The sequence below is a fragment of the Diorhabda carinulata genome, chromosome 11, assembly GCF_026250575.1.
Source record: "Diorhabda carinulata isolate Delta chromosome 11, icDioCari1.1, whole genome shotgun sequence".
Lineage (NCBI taxonomy): Eukaryota > Metazoa > Arthropoda > Insecta > Coleoptera > Chrysomelidae > Diorhabda > Diorhabda carinulata.
In genome coordinates, this window is record NC_079470.1 from 10691347 (window position 1) to 10709198 (window position 17852).

A 17852-nucleotide genomic window follows, 5' to 3' on the forward strand; every position below is an offset into this window, starting at 1 on the left:
GTTTTTCTTCAAATTTTGTTTTAAACCACAACTGCAAGTTTTTTTTCTTAGTATGGCGATTCGGGCTTGTTCTCTCAGTGTAAGCTACTGTATTATACGTCAAATGTCGTCATTATTTTGACACGATTTACTCATAGTTTTCGTAGTAGTTTATCGTTTTCTGATCATAAATTTTTGTTTGTTTTTTGAAGGTTGCCGAAGATTGGAAATATGTAGCAATGGTGCTCGACAGACTATTTTTGTGGATTTTCACATTGGCTTGCATCGTTGGCACTGGCATAATAATCTTCAACGCTCCATCTTTGTACGACACTACGAAACCTATCGACGTACTCATTTCGAAAGTGGCGAAAAAGAAAATGGCGTTACTCAAAATGGTTCCCGAGGAACTTTAAATCACTCACAGATTTTATTCAGCTGTCTATTTTTTACTATAAAAAAACCATTAAAATAAATAAAAATCACGAAATAGAAATTATATACGTACGAGTATAGAGGTTTTTTTTATGTTTGTAATAAATGAATTTTTGTTTTGTTCAAATTTCTTTTATTGATATCAAATTCCAAAATTTGTCAGCACAACAAACATAGAAAATATTTCATTAAAAAATTCATCTATTACCCATACACGTGGCACATTAGACACGTGACACGTAGAAAGTTATAGTCTGTTTTAATGAATGAGAGAGTAATAAAGAGATAAAGCATTCGTAATCCATATCGTATCACGTCTCTTAGTATACAGTTAAACACATGGTTCACGTAAGCCCACAATTAACTGTCTTTTTCCAGTTCACACTTTATTTACAGCTGTTTAACGTCACTAAAAAATATCATTTCTCCCCGATTTTCTACAATTTCATCAATTTTCTTTTCTAAAACAAATAATACAGTTCTTTTCTTGTAGAATCGTGTTTTAACTTCTTACATACGTGAATTGGTACGTAGTATTTGCCAGCTAGATTATCAACGTTTTCGTAGTGGGATTGTGGCAAGATTAAAGACCAAAGTGTACTCTAATATATTCCGAGCTTTGGAATACTTATGTATTCATCGTCTGGTTAGTTAAGAATTGCGGTATGATAAATTTTTTAATATCTCCTAAAAAACAAATTGACACTTGATGAAAATATTAAGCGTATTGATTTTTTGTATCAAGCGTCAGATGTTTCTTAGAAGATATAAGTTCGAAATATATTAGAGTTAGTACACGTTGGTGTTTAATTTTGCCACAATCCCACTAATAAAACTCTCACATTCTTATATACTATATTCTTTGAATGATTCAATCTTTTTATCGAACCTTTTCAATGTTTATTAAACGATGAAAGCTTGTTAAAAGTAGTGTCAATACTTATAGAAAAAAAAGAAGAATGATGTATCACAATTTCAAAAATTTACCAACCAGGATTTATACTGCACATTAATTTTAATTTTGAATGAATTATTAGATTAAATTTGGAATCTGATATATCAAATTCATTTTGTCATTTGAATTATTTGTTAATTAAACTGGAGCACTTTGTTGAGAACGTTGTAATGTTGTAATGTCTATTGTCTATAAAATATTAAGAAATAGGAGTTTGGGAATCAAAAAATATTATAAAATATGACATTTTACTGATGAAAAACCACACTAGAATGAATCAAAATCATTAGTTTTCAAATATTTAATCATAAAATCATATTGTGGCAATGTTTGTAATACGTACAGGGTTATTCGCTAGAAGTTACTGATTACTATTGATACAAAAGAAGAATAAAATGTTTGTGGTTGGGGTTGGGTCATATATCATCTATTAAAATTAACAAATTCATTCATTTTGATTTCTCTAGTCAATCACAAGGATAACAGTGGTTAATGATTACAAAAATTGCTTGATCTAAGATATGTTTGTTATAAAATAATTGTTTAAAATATTCCAATTGTTATACTTTCTGTTAAGTAATGAAAATTTAAAAAATAAATAAAATACCAGCAAATAAATGTTTACTATTTATTGACAGCTGTATAGAAATCGTATTTAATGTCAAATTCTCAGTACTTGAATAATAATTTCGTATCTTTTATTTGCATTGTTTGCAGTTTAAAGATAACTTTAATTTCAAATCCCACAGTACATTTAATTAATTTTATAAACTATATCTCTTATATTATTTCGAAATCATTGTGACAAAAATGAATATGTACTCTGACTAGTCTCACAAAGAACGCACCAGAAATTTATATCCACGTGCAAAAAAATCTGACAATCACTCAGCCAGCTGTAATAAGGTCATCAACTTTCTACCCTAATGAAGCAGAACATCCCCGAGACTTCCACTGAAGCACTACATTACTTTTAGTCATACTCTGCACAACTATGAATTTGTTCAATCAATTATTTGTCTGCTAATACTTCTTCAAATGGACAGATTGATTTTAGGAGACGCACAGTATGATTTGATGACTTCCCTTATGAAATCTTTGTACAGTACATTTCACAAGTAGATATGGACGATGCGGAACAGGACCTCTTATTACAGGACAATTTACAAAGTGGTATTTAGTCTTGTTTTGTTATCTTCATATAGAAATTTGTTTTTTCTTGATTTATTTCTACGCCAACTTTTCCTACTTCTGTTTACAGTTTGTTGTCCATATGTGTCCAGTCTTGTTTGACTCATTTCTTCGTTTTTTATTTCTTCTGTTAGTGTTTCCCAGATATAGTGTCAATACATTACTAATAACAAATTGCTATTGAAATTTTAATTTCTGTGTACTATTATTCATTATGCACTATATTATGTATAATTAAATTACTCATGAGGATTTTATTCATTTTGGTATTGTTGATATAAATATCATAGTTGGGATTTTAACTAATATCCCAGGATAATAGGCAGTTGGCTGATGGCGCGCCACGCATACATATTCTCCTGGAGTATTAGCTAAATACAATAGATTATTCGTCGAAAAATGACCAAGCGTTTGTCTATTCTCCTGGGACTTTAGCTAAAATTCGGATAATTGAATATCTATTGAAAAAGGCTTATCTGCTGTTCTATACTTCTAGCGAAAGGGCCAATACCGAAGCCAAATTCAATTCTCTCTCATTGTCTCCAGATTCATCAGTCGTGCTGTCGCTTCTGTCGAACATACAGTGTCTTGTCCAATTTTGTAAATTATTAATCAGTTTAACTGAAAAGTCATTTGTAAAAACTCTTTAGAATGGAGAAGATCATTGATGATCGTGAAAATTTTGAAAAGAAGCTGAAAGAATTTTAGCTAAAGTCCCAGGAGAATAGATAAACGCTTGGTCATTCTTCGACGAATAATCTATTGTCCGGTATTTAGCTAATACTCCAGGAGAATAGGTATGGGATATTAGCTAAAATCCCAACTTGTCTATTGACCTACGACATAAATATACCTGCAGATTGCGCGCCAAAAAGTCAGTTTCGATGCTGCAATAACGTTTTGATGATTCAGAGCAGTGTTCGGCCATGTTTACATGTAATAAATCATATTTTTTGCGTCGATATGTGACAATTGATGAAACATAGATCCATCACTTCACTTCAGAATCAAAACGATCATCATCTGATTGGACTGCAGCCGGTGAACCACATCCGAAGCTTCCCAGTCAGTTGGGAAGGTTATGGATTCAGTATTTTATTGTTCATTGACTATCTCCAGAATGGAGAGACAATCAATACCCTAGGTGTGTTCTGTGGTCTCTGTGTGTCTCCATCTTTTCGTAACTCAATCGATATTTTCAAGGCTTAAATCGTCGTTCGTTGTTGCTGAATATTGAGCACTCAATCGGCAGCTATGCTAACTGAAACTTTCTATGAGATATTTGAATAAAAGTTGCGATTAGTATAATCCGGAAGTGTCCCGCTTAATTTGAGGCGATTGGTAATCTTAAGCTGGAATAAATATGACATTAAAATCTACTAATTTATCTAAAAAATCATTCAATTGAAATTATTTGTTTTGTTTATTAAACTGATTCATAGAGTAAAAAAAGATTCTTGTTCAAAAATAATTTTGTGGCTACTGTCTCAATTTAAAATACGTATTTTAATTAATAAATAATTAGAGCTTGTGCCTTATATAATATTCAGAAGTTTTTTGTACACGACATGTTATTAACACACTATTTTCTCACATCTTAGTAGTTCAAATTTGAGAAGCACTTTTAAATATCAATAATGACATCAAAACTCCAGATTCTGTTTATTCGAAATGATTTTAATCAAATTGGAGACCAGTCACAATGCATATTAATCTTATTTTAAATAATCTTCATTGTTATTATTTTTAGGTGTTCATAAACTATTATTGTAGGTATTCAAAATTTGACAAAAGCAGAAAAGTCGCCGTTGCAAGACTAAAATTGCGATACCGATGATAATCACTAACATAGTAATTGTTATGTTATGTAATTGATAAATCAATAATATTATAATGTTAATAATTGTTTCATTTGTAAGAAATAACATGTAGACGAGTCGATTAATAAAATTTTCTTATTAAGTAAACAGTTTTTTTATTTATATTTATTCGAAAGGTAATGTAATTGTTACACCATGTAAACAAAAACAAACATAAAAATAACTAAATAAAGATACAAATAAAATAAAATTTCAATATACAGAAGCAAACCACAAAGAATAGTATAACCATATCAAAATTAAAACAGTATGCAGCATGCCCAGAATTAAATATTATTATTAGAATTGAAGTCGTTTACAGAATAGAAGGTACTTTCAAAAAAAATGCCCTCAAATTATTGCGAAATGCGGGAAAAGATTATATCGATTTGATTTCAATCGGCAAATGATTGTGCATTATCTGCATTGTATAATATTGAGCCATTAGCTCCGCGTTCCTAAGTGGATAGCCGTGAAATTGGAGAAGCGTGCTTACGAATTAGGCAAACGGACTCAAAGATTAATAAGAAAGGAAGAGTCAGAATTTTTAATCTTTTAAAGAAGATCCGCCAATTAACTCTGCTGTTTACTCGTAGTAATATCTAAGAGCCCTATTTTGTAGTTTGAAGATTCGCTCAAATTGAGTCGCACCACACGTACTCCTGAAGGGAAGGACATATCGGAGATGCGACTCGATAAGGGCATAATAGACTGTTGAGGAAGTGGATAAGTTCAGTTCTTTGGAAACTGATTTCAGCGCAAAACAGGAGGAACTCAATTCCAAAACTAGTGTCGACTACAAATACGACATATTTTATCACTGATGTCTAGATAGGCGATGACGTTTATAAACAAAAGAAACAAAATATGGCCTAGTTCTGAGCCGTGGGGCACTCCACATTCTATTGGCTTGCAAGAAGACATTACATGGTTATTACAGAATAAAAATTAATGCACTTATAACTAGAGTTGCCACCCGTACTTTATTTATAATAAAGTATTATACGTTAGGTAATTGTACTCTATACTCTATAACAACAATAAAGTACTCGAAAATACTTCGCATCTTTATAGAGAAATCACTTTATCAAACCAACTTTATAGTAGTAATGCATTAATTAAATTTCAAACTAATACACTTTAGAAATTTCTCTTTCATATTGTCAAGCGAAGGTCGAAATGGTGTCTTACAAACCAAAAAAAGCAGTGTCCGTTGTTTACTTTATACGTGTGAAATTTTTATATGTTGGCATTGAGAGCGACAAGTCAAGACTTGCAAGTACCGATGATTTGTTTATTATTCATCAAATGTGAATTATTTCTTTGGTGTTTATGATTGTAGTTTAGTCCCAGTTTCCTTTGTACTGTATTTTATACTTTTTGAACCCATCTTTTTGTAACGTTCGCATACTATTTGTTTTCGTTTTCGCAAATTCAGACTTGTAAGTTTTAAAATAGGTAAAACCAAGGAACTATAGGTTGAAAGTCTTCATAGTCTATAGGTAAAAGTAACCGTACCATTTCCGTCGAATCAAAAATACCTCGACATACCATGGACTACAACGTGAAAAAATATACATCCACCAGAAGCTTTGACGATAGAAAACGTTCAGGAAGGACTCGAAAAATCACAACCGCCGAAGATAAACGTATTGTATCAAACGTGATCGACGGCTCACGGGCTCAGAGATAGCGACTCAGATCTATGAATCTAGAGATCTGCCTTTAAGTGAAAAGGGGATAGAGAAGCCGGCCTTTTTTGAAACCGTGGCAATGAAGAAACCTCTTTTAAGGCGTCAAAATAAAATTAAAGGTTGCAGTGGGGTAGAGATTTATGTCATGTTTGAGATTTATGAATGTAAAGCAAGGCGCGCACTAAAGTGATCAGCAAGTGACGTGGCAGTGGCGTGGTGACCAAGTAAACAAATGAAGACGCACGCATCAAAACGGAGTAGTGGTGACGTGGTAGTTTGCAGGTGGCGTGGTGCCATTCTGTTGCCAGTCATCTCGAACACGTTTAATTTTCGACGGGAGAAACACAATTCCTGAAGTTTGTATCCTTTTTTTGAAGCATACTTCGTAGTTTTGTCAGTAAATTGCAAAATGTCACCTTCCTCATTCGATAGAAAAGTTTGAATTTCTGGTCGTCCAAGTTCAAAGCCTTTTTATAAACGTTAAAAATTCCAAATTTCCAAAAGTGTTTTTCTTCTTCTCCTGATTTATAGCATTTAGGTTACCAAGCTGTGCAAATAAAAGAGCGTCTTCATCCTCTGAGGACATTCTGGACAGAACTGATAAATCGGTGACACCATACGTTGTTTGCCACTGCAGTGCGCATTAAATCACTTTCATACCACTTCGCCGCTATTCCATCGCCACGCCAAATGTTCACCATCGCTATGCCATGTACCATTCCAATACCTCACCACTACCCCACCATTTCAGTGCGCACCTTGGTTAAGAGAAGAGTATTTTTGTGGAGGTCAAAATAGTACGTTTTGGTCTGCAACTGATGGCAGAATATTTATTTTCCAGTAAGACAACGATCCCGAGCATTCCTCGAAACTGTGTAAAAAGTATTTGAAAGAGCTGGAAATAAAGAATGTAGAAAGAAGGAGAACATCTGTCTATATTAAAAGTTTCCATCGAAATACATTAAATAAAGGTGTCGCCAAACCCAAATCAATGTAAATTGCGTTTAGGTTATATTTACTATGAAAAAACAATATTAAACTTTTTAACTCGGCATACCTCAATTCATTTACAATTACTACATTCATATACAGATTTCCTGAAGATATACAACCGGCATTACACATTCATGTTTGTAGTTGCTAAACTAAATTTGTGAATAAAAAAAGAAGAGTTGGTGATCTTCTACTCACCTTTTACTAACCTCAATGTTTTTGTTTAATTTAGGAGTGTTAAAATCAATTGGAGAAAATGTTATCGAAAAGATTTTTGCTCTTAAAAGGTTATAATCAATTGAAACATAGCCTCAGAACACAGACTCAGAATATTCATGGTGAAAAATGGGATTTATTTGCAGCAGTATGTTTAGAAAGAAAACCAGTTGTATCTGCCGAATTAAATGACTTGGAGAAAGAATATAAACAATTAATGAGTGATATGCACTTTGAAAATAGTTTGAAATCAAATTTTGAATTGAGACACGAAGCTGAAGTGTAAGCATAACTATAATATTTTGTGTCTTGTAGTTATAAAAATATTAAATTTTAGCAAAAATCTTACCATATTAAAGCAGGGGGGAGAAATAGACGATAAAGAAATAACTTTAAAACAAACAGCTCAAGATTTGGAAGATTTATGGTCTACTGAAGCCAAAGAATTTAAAGCCGAAGACAGAGTAACAGGTAAGCAGTTATTCCAATCTTTTACAATCTATTATATCAAAAATATATTTCAGATGCAGATAGGAATAACGATTTAAAATCTCTCGATCGAAAACTTGATAAACACTTGGTTTTTGTACTTAACCAAAAAGTTGGGGATAAAAAACTATATTTACTTCCACAGGGAATTAGAAAAGATGGTGAAACACTAAGACAGGTAAATTTTCAATAATCTATGTAATTGTTATCATATTTGTATTAATAATTGTTGTAGAGTGCAGAAAGGATTTTAAAAGATAGCTTAGGTACTGAACTAAAGGCTCAAATATATGGAAATGCACCATGTGGATTCTACAAATATAGGTACCCCTCTCAGGTTAAAAACGAAAAAAATTCAATTGGGGCAAAGGTGTGAGCAGTAATATTTGTATCAAAATGTTAACTAATATTTTTTTATTACAGGTATTCATATATTTTGCGAGGTACCTTAAAGGTCAACCACCCCAGAAAAATTTGGATTATAAATGGCTAGATAGGAATGAATTACAGAAAGCATTTCATCCTAAATATAACTCCAGCATTAAACAGTTTTTGATAGATGAATGAAGCTAATAAAATAAATATTTAACTTATAATGATTAATAAATATATAGTTGTTACAAAGCTCTCGTTTTTTTTATACTTTAGTTTATGCTAATAATAAAACATTCGAAGCTAATAGTCTCACAGGATGATGAAAAAGGAAGGTAATCTACAGTAGGCCAGAAAGGATTGAATATGAAACAATAAGAGAAGACTAGAACATAGAATCTGTACTTGAAGTAATTGAAAAACAACAGATTAGATGGTTTGGACTCCTTTCTAAAATGAAGAACAATAGACCAACAAAAAGTATTTAGCAAGCTAGAGAAATTGAAAATAGGAAACAAGGATGCCCAAACAAATCTTGGGAAAAGTCAATTGCCAAAATTTTAAAAGAAAACAGAATAACAAGAACATCTAAGTATGCCAACGCCAGCTGATAGTAGAATATTTTTGAAGTGTAACTGATAGTCATTTAAAAACTTAAATTAAATCAGCATCACAATTTACAATCATTGTAATCTTTTTATTCGAAATAAGATTGGATCATACCAAGATATTGTTAAACTGTAAACAGATCTTGTTTCAATTTCCTTTTTTTTTTTGTTAAATCCACTTAGAATACTAGCAGTTAAATAATGAATTTTATAACTGTTTAATATCACCTTCATATGAAAACTTTCATTTATTCAAATTAAAAAATCGAAAATGAATTTTGCTGTGGAGACCATTAATATCGTGGTTATTCTTTAAAAATACTTGAAGAAACATGAGGTCTTTATAGTTAAATTTCAGTATAATTTGGTACTACAAGGTTCTGAATTTATATTATTTTTCTTTGTTTCCAATAAGCGATGGTGTTGAACTAATAACAAACTTTGTGCATGCAAAGCTTGGAATTTTCGCCATATTTTTGTTGAGTTTAATTTTTCTTTAACCCAATTGTGAATAGAATGTGTTACAGGGGATTAATATTTACCTGATGGTTTAACTATATTAATAAAAAAGTATAAACAAAAAGTTGTATTAAGTTTTTTTAGAGGTTAGTATTAATTATCATCAATAATTGTTGTTTGTTTTGTTTGATTTCGAATTGTGAATATGAGTACTCCATTGAAAAATGTCTCAAAAATTTTATTTCCCAAAATATTATCTCCAGTTTCTCCCAAATATTTAAATGTGTTGAATCATCATGTGAATAATGTTGACAGGTGAGTTGTTTGTTTTCATTTACCACGATAGGAATTTTTATTATTAAAGAAATAATTTAACTATTAACTATCTTTTACAGATCAAAATATAAAATAAGAAAATGTGATTTTCTGGATTGTGATCAAATAAAATCACCAATAAAAATTCACGTTAGTCCAGTATGTGAAAAAATTGATCCAACTGAGGAGAAACGGGATGTTATTATTAATACACCTAACAAATTAGAACTTCTATCAAGGGGTTTAAAAGGGGAAAAATACTTCAATATTTTGGGGCAGGGTAGTTTTGGGAAAGTGTTTAAAGCTATGTATAAGGGTGAGTTATTGAAATTACTTAACAAACAGAGTGTTAAATCAGTTATTTGTCGTTGTAGATAAATCGGTGGCAATGAAATTGGTGAAAAGATTTTGTGGGGATCATAGAGAGAAAAATGCGCTAGATTTTAATCACCCAAATATTGTGAAAATTTTAGAAATAATAGGAAATGAGAAGGGAAACTTTTCCCTAATAATAATGGAGTACCTTCCAAATTGTATAAATTTGCAGAATATTATTAACAATTCGTTATTTGATATTGAATGTGTGCAGTATGCGAAAGATATCTGTCGAGGAATATCATATTGTCACGAAAACGGTATTCTACATTTGGATATTAAACCAAGCAACATTTTAGTTTGTCAAGGGGTGTGTAAAATATGTGATTTTGGAAATTCCGTTAAAGTGAATGAAAACATGAATGATTATGAATTTCATGTAAGTATTGGAAGTAAGTTTTTTTTATAGTTTTCAGATAAATAATTTACTTTTCATGAGGGTTAGTACAACCAATTCTTTTTCTATAAAAAATAGTATTCTGAAGTCATGATTTAATAACTACTATTTGAGTTGTTTCTTATTTCTTCTTTTCATTAAAAGTAAGGTCTTTTTCCAAAAGAAATTCAGTTTAAATTATTTTTCTTTGTGGAGCTTATATAGACAATAACTATATCAACAAAAATGTAAAACTAAACCATAATGAAAATTAGATGTATCTATAATAAATTGAATTTAATGCTTAAAAAGATAGAAATTATGAACAAAAAGAAAGAGTTAATTAGAAGAAACCTAAACATTTACTACAAATATTCATGATTATAGATCCACTATTGACATTTCTTTAAGATAAAAATATTCCTAGATGAATAACTTTAAGCAACTTTATCTGCAACTGTATAAGGTCATCTTATTTTAATCAATTTAATCTTCAAATGGTTTTATACTGTACAAAGGCTACCTGTCTTTTATTAGATAGTAAAATTAGTTATTGGTTCTTCTCTGAAGAGAAGCTTGAAAAATAAATTATTTCTTATGTAATCTGAAACTGGTAAATTGTAGTTTCCAGGGAACTGTTCATTATGCTGCTCCAGAAATATTGTTGGGCAAAACACCAACTGAAAAAGCAGATGTTTACTCTTTGGGCGTAGCATTTTGGCAAATGAAAACAAGAAAGTTTCCGTATAAAGAGATTGATAATATTGAGTGTATTATATATAAGGTAATTTTCAAAAATAGCGTATACTTTTATCAAATTCAAAGAAATAGTACCATAGAATTGACCACAACAAATACAGAATTAAGACATTTATGTCTATGAATAATAATGAGTTTATTCATAAATAATAAGGTTTCAAACCGTCTATTCAGAAGCATTCCATTTCGGAGTAGAATTCTAAACTAAACTGTTCCCAACAATCAATTTTAGTTTTGTTACAAATTTAAAAATTTGATAGTTGTATAGAATTCTATAAATCAAACTTTATTTTCTTGAATAACTGAGCTTTTGAAAATGATATTATGATAATCTTTACTTCTTCATTGTAAACATGATCTCGTCCTTGTTGTAAACATAATCTTCTCTATCTCATTGTAAACATAAGCATATCTTCGTCATTGTAAACATGATCCTCTTTCTCATTGTAAAGATGATTTTTTTCTTCTCATTGTAAACATAATCTTATCTTCGTCATTGTAAACATAATCTCCTCTTCTTCATTGTAGATATGATCTTCTCGTTCTCGATGTAAACATAAACTTCCCTAGCTCATAGTAAACATAATTTTCTCTAACTCATTGTAAACATAATCTTACCTTCGTTATTCTCTTTCTTTCGTCTTCATTTATAACATAATTTTCTCTACCTAATTGTAATCATGATCTTATCTTCGTCATTGTAAACATAATCTTATCTTCTTCATTGTAAACATAACCTTATCTTAGTTATTGTAAACATGAGCTTCTCTTCTCATTGCAACCATCTAGTACATTGTCGTTATAAGACAAAATTATGATGTCACATTTTAGAATATATTATAATGGGATGTTTATAATCTATCAATAGAATATAGATATATGCCATCTTCTGTTTTTAAAGATCTAAAAATGAGGAATGAAATACCATCCATAGTTTTAATAATTCTCAAATGCTTTGGACGGTTTTTTTGATGAAATCTACCAGGCAGCTTGATTTTTTCTGGTATTTTTAACAGGTATCACCCCATTTCGAGAATAACTGTCTGTTCATATAAACAGTGAAACTTTATTTTGTAATTTTTATCGAGAGCAGGCAGACAAGCACAGTGGAGAGCATAGTTTTATAAAATGTACTAATTTTTGTTATCTATTAATTCAGTTTGAAATATAGTTATTTTAGGTCGTTAAATGGAATTTACGGCCGGATTTGGAGGCGCCTATGGACATTTTCACCAATTTATATCACCAATGTTGGAATGAAAATCCTAATGAGAGACCGAATATCGCTTATATATTACAAGTTTTGGCTACCATTTAAAATTTTTGTTAAAGTTATCATTGTTCGCGTGAAATTTAAATTTAATATTCACACATAAATAAATGTTTTTTTTTTACCATACTTGTATAAGTAGATATACTTTTAGGATTGTTAACTTCTACACAAAAAAATAAGAATCGCTGAAACTATTACTGTAACAATCATCTATTTCGGAAATAGAGGTGAAAGAAACACTATATACTAATTTAAGTTGTATCAGTTCCAGTAAAATTATTCACTCTTCTATTATGATTATAGAGAGTAGAGAGAACGAGGAATATCTTGTATGAAAGAAATTAGTTATAGTTGGCTCGTCTTCTTTTTTTATAAATGTGGACTCTTATACAAAATTCTGACGAAATATTTCAAATATACAAGCAATCATCACCTAATTGAATCGTTCGTATTGTTGTATAAATATACTGGAGCTTATTGAAGTGAAAAGATGAATGATTAATTGGATATGGGTATCTTCTTCTGTCTTCCATTCTTTGTAGAATGAAAAATCAACCAAAAAAGCGTTTACCAAGCAAGAGTTAACCACTAATGTTTTTACAAGTAACGTAACGTCTTCCCAATTTCGTATCCACGATACCGGGCAACCTAACCTCTACTAACCTTGGCTTTGACCACGATATGATTCGTATTACATATATGGTAAGAATGTGGTTCATCTATGTGTAAGACTGTGGCTTTGACTGGTTTTTCTGAGGTTAGGTACTCTTATAAATAACACCATTTTTTTTTAAATTGATTTAATATCAACGATAATGACAATATCTAGCAAATATAACAATAACAATTCAAATTAAATACACACATCATTCAATCATAACCTTTGTTGTATCGATTTCTAAACAATCAGGTTTGATAAACTCATTTTATACGCGATGATGCTAGAATACTAACAAATGCACTTGTTTTTCAATTTTAATCTAATAATACTGAAAAATATATTATTGTTCGGTTTTCTAATTCAGTTTACATGGTATTTTCAGTTATATAAATAATGGGAAGTTATTAAAAGCACAAGATATTGTACAAAAACCTACAATTAACATATAAATAAACATTTAAATGAATCACATTTTTCTGGGAATGATTTCTAATAGCCACAAAAATATTACATCGAATCACAGCTTTACACTTATTGCTTTTTTCATGAATTCAAACAGTGCCACCTAATGATATAATTAATTTTTTAACTAGTTGCGAAGCTTGAAATCCTGAAAAAATACATATTTGCCAAGTATAGTATCATCAGTTTACCACATGTTTTCAATATTAATTTCACAAAAAACTCTGTTATTTTCGATTCATGTTTAACTACTTATAATTTTGACTAATCACATTCCACTAGTAAAAAACTGACGTTAAAAACCACGATGAATTATGCTTTATATACCCCTCCAGACACAAAAAATACTTAACATTCCACATTATTCCAGAATGATCCACTACCAATTGGTATATTCTACAATTTTCAAGAATTTTGTACATTGGAGAGTGTTCGGCAATTCCTGGACCTTCCAGATTTATATGGAATGTTGTATATAGAAATTTCTGGAAGTCGAACCTTCCAGAGCTTATATTTTCGAAAGCTTCTTCTAGGACGAGAGATATAGATGCAAACAAGAATTAATAGTAGGTAGTTATTAATAGTACAGCCATCAGACATTTTTGAATTAGAATTATGAATTAAACGAAAGGTTTTACTTGTTATTTTTAGAAGATGAAGTTTTAGTTGAATAGGGATGTAGAAAAAAAGTAAAAAATAATTGTTGTTCACGTTTTTATTTAACTTTCGTCAAAATTTGAACTGGGAATTATCTCTATAAGCTTGGAACGGAACCATCTAAATAAAGCAGATATAGAAGTATTTCCAAGTATTCGTTCCAAATTGGATGTTTTTGTGAATTTAATCAGTCTGTAGATACTTGGGCACATTGTACTTACATAAAATACATTGCTTTAAAATTAGCGATATGTTTCTATATGAGCAAAAATATATAATTACAGCCTAAGCGAATATTCAACACTTTTAGGCACACGCTTTGATTAAATATATGAACACTGTTGTTTTTTTACTGATAACAGCGGGGTTTTCGCGCACATAATACTATATTCTCAACACCAGGTAGGATTATACCAACCTAATAAAGCTAATGAGGGTCTAGATTCTGGTATATACTAAATTTTAACAATTATTCATTTAAATATCTTGTTAGTACACTCCAACCAAATACATTACAACTAAGAAACCATAAATTGTTATACGAAAAACTGCAATCTGATATTTTCTATATAATAATAGTTTTATATTATGTCAATAAATAGCTATTTCATGAAATCTAGCAAAATACAAGATGTTGAGAAAATGAAATAAACATATAAAGAAGAAGAACTATCTATCATTAATGAGAAAGTCTTTTTGGAGCCAAAGTGATAAAAAATTCGCTATGGGAAGCATCGAAAAAGGTCTACCATCCACAACATATAAATCAACTTATATGTATTTCAAAAGGCCACTAGATAAGAGACAGTTCAACAAGAGCTAAAAGTTGTTCTGTCCCCCTAGAAAAAAAAATTTGAATAATAGATGCTCACAATGAAGTAAAACAAACAATCGGACTTCTGTAATTACCACTAAACTAAATATCTAGAAATTAAGTTCTGAAAGTAATCAAAGACTTCAATCCCATGAAATCACTAGAATACGATTTGATAAGTCCTCCTCGAACTATTGTGCATGGTAAAGTTGATAACATCCATATATAGGTAACGCATTTTGAATTTTTTCCAATCTAATCCTCAAACTTGGTAAACCAACCAAAGGTGTAACCTCCTATAGACTCATCACTGTATCTCCACAATGTTATTGTGTTCTGGAATCAATACAAGATTTTATTGCCAATAAATCACCAGGATACCACTTGATAAATGCCAAAGTCCTCCTCGAAATACCTCAATGCACAGTAGAGTTAATAACCTTCATTCATAATGTAATTTTGAAGTTGAATTATTTTCCAATCTAATAAAAACTGTCCCAGTTATGTTACTCCACAATTTTGGTAAACCAACCAAAGATGTAATCTCTGATAGGCTCATCAGCATAACAACACAATATTATTAAGTTCTGAAAGCAACAGAAGGCTTTTTACTAGGAAACTAAACTAGAAACAATCCTTAAAATTTATTATTAAATCTCAGAATATCAACTTTGTTTTCAAGAAGATGCCTCAAAGATATTCAGAAAGAAGCATTTTCTAACTTTCCACACTTTTCAACATATTTTTAGATCACACCACGTGTATATACAACAATAAAATATTTTATTTCTATGTTGTAATATTTATGGTTGCCACATATGAATGGAAACAGTATTTTTTTATTAATGTCCCAATAAACATTCTATCAGGTCTGTTGTGTTTGTTATACTGGCTATTTTTGTGTAAAATACATATGCAGAAAAAAATGATGTTTTCGCATTTATGAATTTAAATAGTTTTATTTGACACATCTAGGTTAAACTATTCCATTATAGATAGCTATACATGTAAAATATCATTTAACCTTGACATAATAACTTGTTTTTAAAAACACCCTGTGTAGATTTGTAATGAGTTTAAATAATGTCTAAAGCCATAATTGCAGTGCGGTTAATGAATAGCTTTTTTCAACTATGAAATAATAACGATTTTTTGTAAACATTATATACATTTTGTTAAAAATTTGACAAAATATATTATTTAAGTAGGTTTTACTTCTTATAATTGAGGGGTAAGGATGCAAAACTCACATTCTCCAAAATTTGAACATATTGATATATGCACATCACTGAAGCGGTCATTAACGATATTTGGTTAAAAATTCACATTATTAGCTTTAAATAAATGTACAAAATAGCAGTTTGATTCATAACCGTGTATATAATCTTTGTCATGAAGCCAAGTTCACATTCTTCAAATCAACCAATCACAAGGATTGCTGAGCTTGTTTACAAAAGTTGTTAATTAAATTAAAGTTTGTTAAATTTAATTAATAATAAAAGTGATAAATACTTACATCTAAGTGTGCCTTTTTTTATGCATCTAACCCACATAACAGATGAAGTACTTTCAATAACTTTTCTTGGTTCTGGTTGTTTGGTTGCGTATAACGATTTTGCTTCAAAGCTCCCATTCTTCATGAGATTTTGGTTCAAAACTCTCACGTGGCCACTTGTTTGGTACAAAAATCACATTATCCAAATTTAGGGTTATGTTTATTGAAAAATAACTTGAATAATAAGAGGATACTATGAAAAAATTGTAATAATTTGACTTGGATATCAAATATAAACAGTTTTTGGCGTTTTCCCTAAAGTTTACAAAAGCGGAATTTATACATCTATACCCCTCAATTTTGCTTGCTCTCGAATCAATTTCTCTCTGTGACACTTTTAAGAGTCGATAAACTTTTACTAAAGCCGGTATTACACTATCATATTTCTATTTCATAGATTATTATCAAATATAAAAATATTACAAGGTATTTAATAAAAAAAATTGATAGTTGAAATATGATCACTTATTATTCTAATACTTAATCAATTGTAGAGAAGTTATACATATCAACAAATATTTCTATATTCACAATCAAAATGGCATCTGAGAAGTTACAGTAAATAGTAGCCGCAATAATGTTTTCTATATCAGAATATGAAGCAAATGAAATACTATATAATATAAAGACTAATGACTATAAAAAGAGAAACAAACGTTTGTTTATATATAAGTGTTAATGAAAGTTGTATACAGTGTATAGAGGCTGAGAGAAGTGGAGAAGAAAGTCACAAGGCACAACCGAAATTTGATACGTTTACAAACCTTAATTTGAGTAGGTTCTTTCTATGCAGACTAATATTTTGTCAAATTTTTCATTTTCGCTAGTCTAGAAGGACGTTTTTTGGAGTCTTTTTGATTGTATCAAAGTTCTGATTAAAATGTTCTTTAATAAAACGAGAAATAATGATATCGAACACATTGTTTACTACACTCGCAATTAGACTGTCCGACGTGCATTTCGATTCCCAAACCATTTTCAGCGACCAAAAGTGAACTGTTAAATTTCAATTCAGTTCACCTTTGGCGCGTCAAGCGATGTTATTATGAATAGTAGCAAGCAGTGTATTCACTTGTACTAATTTACGAAGTTATCGGCGGTTGTAGTCATATAATTATTATTTTCTTAAATAAATGATCTTGTTTTTAGTTGTAACGAGTTTTTATAGAAAATATTTTCGACTTTTCGACCTAATTAAAACATTACCTGATATATGAATTGATAGATTAACTACAGCATGAATATCAAAAATTAAAACGCTGATCTGTACGGTATGTACAGCCGTCTTTACAATAGGCTTGTTTCCACTAAGAATAAATCGGATGGCTTTGAGTTTATAATAATGAATCGTGATA

The 17852-nt window shown here is 30.2% G+C and overlaps 3 protein-coding genes and 1 long non-coding RNA gene across 5 annotated transcripts in view; all 4 read left to right on the top strand.

Annotated features, from left to right (window-relative positions):
• LOC130899227 (acetylcholine receptor subunit alpha-like 1) overlaps nucleotides 1-4527 on the top strand; it is a 50530-nt gene extending 46003 nt beyond the window's left edge. Inside the window, exon 10 of the mRNA XM_057808995.1 lies at nucleotides 192-4527. Coding sequence (XP_057664978.1) covers nucleotides 192-395 — 204 coding nt within the window. The 3' untranslated portion in view covers nucleotides 396-4527. The remainder of the gene's footprint in view (nucleotides 1-191) is intronic.
• Nucleotides 4528-7284: 2757 nt separating this feature from the next.
• LOC130899230 (39S ribosomal protein L46, mitochondrial) lies at nucleotides 7285-8435 on the top strand. Its single transcript, XM_057809000.1, has 5 exons — nucleotides 7285-7604; nucleotides 7660-7793; nucleotides 7847-7989; nucleotides 8047-8181; nucleotides 8235-8435. Exons 1-5 carry the CDS (start codon nucleotides 7363-7365, stop codon nucleotides 8376-8378), a joined length of 798 nt encoding a protein of 265 aa, XP_057664983.1. The 5' UTR covers nucleotides 7285-7362; the 3' UTR covers nucleotides 8379-8435.
• A 1020-nt stretch (nucleotides 8436-9455) lies between these two features.
• LOC130899228 (serine/threonine-protein kinase mos) lies at nucleotides 9456-12474 on the top strand. 2 transcript variants are annotated; one of them, XM_057808997.1, is made up of 5 exons: nucleotides 9456-9565; nucleotides 9646-9881; nucleotides 9940-10319; nucleotides 10948-11100; nucleotides 12256-12474. In XM_057808997.1, the coding sequence occupies exons 1-5, from the start codon at nucleotides 9456-9458 to the stop codon at nucleotides 12391-12393; spliced, it is 1017 nt and encodes a 338-aa protein (XP_057664980.1). In that variant the 3' UTR covers nucleotides 12394-12474. The 2 variants fall into 2 exon arrangements, with proteins under 2 accessions (XP_057664980.1, XP_057664981.1); XM_057808998.1 differs by having other exon boundaries at nucleotides 12247-12352.
• Nucleotides 12475-13024: 550 nt separating this feature from the next.
• LOC130899232 (uncharacterized) lies at nucleotides 13025-17647 on the top strand. Its single transcript, XR_009060001.1, has 2 exons — nucleotides 13025-13105; nucleotides 13842-17647. It is a non-coding gene; the product is annotated as an uncharacterized LOC130899232 (long non-coding RNA).
• The last annotated feature ends 205 nt before the right edge of the window (nucleotides 17648-17852 follow it).